We start from the raw sequence: 4,928 nt of genomic DNA, 5'->3' as shown, positions 1-4,928 counted from the left end.
AAACAATTTAGACACTCAAAATTAAGTTTTTCCATATAATCAGCATTTCGATATGTGAAGAGTTTCCTTTCAAAACTGCTAATATATTTGTGCTTTTCCTCAATTTACATGTAATTTTGACTTGCTGTTCTTTTGTCTCTTCAGCAGGTAATTGCTACCATGGAAACACAGCTGTCCAATGGACCAACGTGCAACAATACGAGCAACGGTCCTTCATCAATTTCGAACAACTGCTCCTCGCCTGTAGAGTCGGGGAGCATAGAGGACAGTAAAACTAACTTGATAGTAAACTACCTGCCTCAGAACATGACACAGGAAGAGCTGAAGAGTTTGTTTGGGAGCATCGGAGAAATTGAGTCCTGTAAACTWGTCCGAGATAAAATAACAGGTAACTTTGCTGCTGCTGTGTGYGAGCCGGAGCAGTTTTTTAATGATTTTTCTGCTCATATTGACCTCAGATTATTGTCCATGAGATATTTTTGTTCATGCTAAAAGCTTCACGTTGCATGCACAGTAGTTTTGTTTGTGTGTTCAGTTATATAATGGACTGCTGAACATCATTCAACTTTTCAACATCTAATTATAAGCAGTTGGCACATTCAGCTATAAAACTGCTTCCTTCTACCAATTATTTAGCTTATCAGGCATGAACATATGGACTGATATTAGGTGCCATAAACACAGATTCTATTAATAAGATTTTTGTCGTACTGGCTCCTCAAAAGAAGCTGCCTGTTWAGAMATATTTCCTGCGTTTTACTTKGTATTCAACTTGTAAATGAGWTTAGGTTGTTTTTAATAGGGGGGAATATATTCTGCAGAGGTTGTTACTGATTCTGTGTGACAGGAGCAGGGTGATAATAGCTCAGGCTGCTGGAGTTTTAACTGCTTGCTGTTTCGGTCAAGGTTACTCAGACCTTCATGTTCAGTGGAGAAGCTATAACAGCATCTTTTCCTTTCTGCTTCTGGTGAAACAWTAAGTCAGTGTGCAGAAAGTTGTAGTGTAGAGGCTGGAGGATGAGTTTATTCAATATGTGCAAAATTCTTTGATCGGAACAAAATGTATTCAGATTAAATAATCCAAATCACTTATATGGACACAAAATTACTAGATAAGAAAACTTTATTGTCATTGTACAAAGTACAATGAAATTGCAGTCTGATTATGACAAGCATTTACATGCACCAGGTTTTTAGTCAGAATAGAAGTACTGACATGCTCAGTGTTGTAAACTTTCCTTTAAAAATATTTAAAAAGTGTTTCTATTTCTGGGTGATATGGCTTAAAAATGTGTCACCGTGTACATGTTTCATATCAGTCTATAATTGTTGTTGTAGTAATAATAAAAATAACAATAATAATAATAATCTAACCAGGCAGAAATGCACCAGGTTGGCACACAGGTYAGGTTTAAGTGTTTACATGCACACTGTTGGGATTATCAATCAGCACCACCCCTCTCATTCAGTTTACAAATTCATTCCAATAAAGATGAATCGGATTAGAATATTCAGATTGGGGWATTTACATGGCACATTTTTATTCTGATTACCTGTGTACATGTAAACTTAGCTAGTGTGACTGCAGATGATTGTTTTCAGTGCATCCAACTACAGCTGGCCTTTAATATTCATGACAAAATCTTCACATATATTACGGTTTGRTGCTTTGTTTTGAARCCACAGATTAGTTGTATTTTTCAGTACAGTTTAAGGGAAAGAAWTGTGTGTACAGACCATACACTTGGCTACATGTAGACATAAAGCAGAAGCTTTGGATGAATCGTGGATGACTTTTAGCTACACTTCATATGATTTGGTGCCTATAGTTGCACGTCTGCTGCTCTGCAAACTCCTGAAGAATGATTTAAATTTGGCTCGAGTTGTGAGTAAGGCCAATAGCTTGGTTTGAACATCTTTTAGACCTAAAAGTACATGGAGTATTTTCACTTAAAACAACTAAACAGTGAGCTGGTTGTAGTTGCTGCTGTATAATTTTCCTACTTGGTAATTAAGTATATAAAGATAAAAGGCATGGCCATATGCCCGTCTTTTATTTCTATTTTATTTGGAAACACATTTCATTCTCCATCACTGTAGTTGACTAGGAAACTGTCCTCAAGCTCTTCGGTCTGTCCTACAATGTCGGTTTTGCTTCATGTTTTTAAATGAAGCATTGTTTTTACAAAACAAAGCTGCATTTGTTTGTGTTCCAATCCAATGTGTTCCAATCCTAAAAGCCCACACCGAAACCTTTTAGTATTTAGTAGGGCTGTGTATTGGAAAGAATTTGGCGATACATATCATAACAGAGGGGTCACGATACGATATATCCCGATATATTGCGATACTGTAAGTAAGGCGATATATTGTGTTCCAATCCAATGTGTTCCAATCCTAAAAGCCCACACCGAAACCTTTTAGTATTTAGTAGGGCTGTATATTGGCAAGAATTTGGCGATACATATCATAACAGAGGGGTCACGATACGATATATCCCGATATTTTGCGATACTGTAAGCAAGGCGTTATATTGCGATTTTTTTGTCCAAAAATTCTATTAAATAAAAACCTCTTACTGAAAAAAAAGAAAAGCTAATGTTTACTTACAATGCTAATGCCACCCTTACTCTCTGGTGCTCAAGAGGTAGAGGAGCCAAATGGTTGGCTCACTGCTGCCAACTAGTGGTCAGAGGCTGAACTACAACATAAAAATGAACGGTTGGCAAGAAGGTTGACTTTTTAAAACTTAATAAAAAATCGATACAGGGCTTTAGAATATTGATACAGTATCGGGAAATGAAATATCGCAATATTTCAGTGTATCAATATTTTCTTACACCCCTAGTATTTAGTGTTACACAGTAAGTTTAGGTGTAGCTGATTATCATAAATTTTCCCACAGTTCTGTTGATGGCTTTCAGTACGTTAAAGGCTTAAAAGCTAACACTCTCAGCTGCAGAGCCTTTATCTGGAAATGTGTAGAAAACAGGACACAAGTTAAAGATTGAGACAAAAGGTTGAGGGTCTTGTTTYACATGCAGACTTAATGAAAATTGTCAAGTATTGTTCTTCAGCTTTAAATGCTCTTGTGCAGCCATTCATATGAGAAATGTTTGATTATTGTATGAAATGGGTTGAGCTGAATTGAGAAGTGAAAATGTGTTCAAACTAAGTGTTAAGAACATTTTGATTAGTCATAAAGCAGCCTTGATTCGCTGCATATTTAGCAAAAAGAAAGGAAAAAAGTAACAGTAACCCTGAAAATGACTTGAGGGCAGGAAACTAAATGAAATAAGTTGTTTGAAATCAGCAAAGCCCTTGAGTGAACATATAAAGCACTACAGCTGAACACCTGCAGTAAAAGTGGAGCAGAGAAAATAGATTCTGTACAGGGGATAAACTTTTAGGGTTTGAAAAAAATAGAGCTTCCTCATATTCAGTGTAATGTTTCAAAATTAGGCTTCATTCTAATTAAAATTAAAGCTTATTAACATTTTATTTGTTTGCTGCCTCGGCGTGGAAGCTTGTTCATTTTTTCTATCTGTTCATGTGTTGGATATAAAGAACAATAACATGGAGTTATACTGGTAATTTTATTTAAAGTAACATTTAAAAAAATGGTCTGTTTTGTGCTCTAAAAGCCAGCAAGAGATGCAAATTAGTTTAGAGTAAATGTCTGACATCTAAAATCCTGTTTTTAATCAAATTTAATTCCATAAAACTGAACTGATAGTCAGTGTTGCAGACATTTACAGGCTGTTTAATTCAGCCTGATGAGCGAAGCTGACCATAAATTTAAGATCAATCCAGCCTCTCTTACCAACATTATTATAAATTTAACAGATAAAGGAAGATTTTTAAAATTCCTTTTCAACTTTAAGACTTGAATTGGGTTGGGAAAAATTACATCCTTAATATTATTCAAAGCCTCAAAGTTATTTCATWGGATTGGTGCTCTGATTTCTCAGCTCTACATAAACCCCTCTTTTCCCTCCAGACTGTATTCCTTTTGTCTCTTCCTTGGCCCTGTGGCGATGGATTTAAGCCAGCCTACATCAGTATACGGTTGCTACATCAGATGTTTAGTAATCACCAGAGAGATGTGCTTCCTCTTTGCTTGAAATGTTTATGCTTTGGCTGCTGCAGCAGRAAAGGCTTAGTCTTTTCCTCCCACTATGAGCATCACCAGCGCTCAACTGGAATATGGGTGTTGCTGTTTTGAAAATGTATCTTAACAAGTCTTTTTGACAGCTAAAAGTGAGCAAGTTATTATTTTTTTAAATGGCTCTTGGTTTTAAAAGATACAATTATGTTCTATAGAAAAACATGATAGTACAGTGGGTGTTTTTACCCCCCAGGCTTAAGTGAACGTGTCATTTCACAACACGTTTAAAAAGCTTGACTGACTGGAGGTTTGGTCCAGCTCTGCAAGGTGAAACTGAGTTCATGAACTTTACATGATCACAGGGACGCTGCATAGAAATGGTGTCTTAGACCCAGTTCTTTAAAGCAGGGCTAATCAACTGTTGGCATTAAAATACAAATTTTGATTTTTTTTTTAAACTTAATATAAAAACTGATTTCAAATCGTTTTCAAATGTAAAATTTATGATTCAATACAACAAATTAATTTACTGTTTTTATTCAAGTATAATACGAAACATTAAATCCATAAAATCATTTTGCTAATGTATTTTAACTGACGTATCGGCCTCATTCACAAAATGCCTGAGTCCGGAAATGAGACCGCGTCATAAAAAGTGTTTGAATCGAGCTTACCTCTGACACTCCTTCATGCCTCCGAGCGAGATAGTAACAGATCCAAGCAGGCAGCAACACGGAAGTAGAGCTGAACGTTTACAACACTGCGCACGTCCGGACTTTTATTCTGAATAAAACTCCGGTGCATGTAAACACTTTTCATG

General features: G+C 36.1%; 1 protein-coding gene across 1 annotated transcript in view; it reads left to right on the top strand.

Moving 5' to 3' along the window:
- elavl2 (ELAV like neuron-specific RNA binding protein 2) overlaps positions 1 to 4,928 on the top strand; it is a gene marked incomplete at its 5' end in the record, with an annotated part of 54,915 nt that overhangs the window by 29,940 nt on the left and 20,047 nt on the right. The window contains 1 exon segment of the mRNA XM_014020855.1: positions 145 to 388. Coding sequence (XP_013876309.1) covers positions 145 to 388 — 244 coding nt within the window.

The sequence above is a fragment of the Austrofundulus limnaeus genome, unplaced genomic scaffold, assembly GCF_001266775.1.
Source record: "Austrofundulus limnaeus strain Quisiro unplaced genomic scaffold, Austrofundulus_limnaeus-1.0 Scaffold269, whole genome shotgun sequence".
NCBI classification, from domain to species: domain Eukaryota; kingdom Metazoa; phylum Chordata; class Actinopteri; order Cyprinodontiformes; family Rivulidae; genus Austrofundulus; species Austrofundulus limnaeus.
The sequence above is the reverse complement of the archived record's forward strand: the minus strand, read 5'-3'. Positions and strand labels throughout refer to the sequence as shown.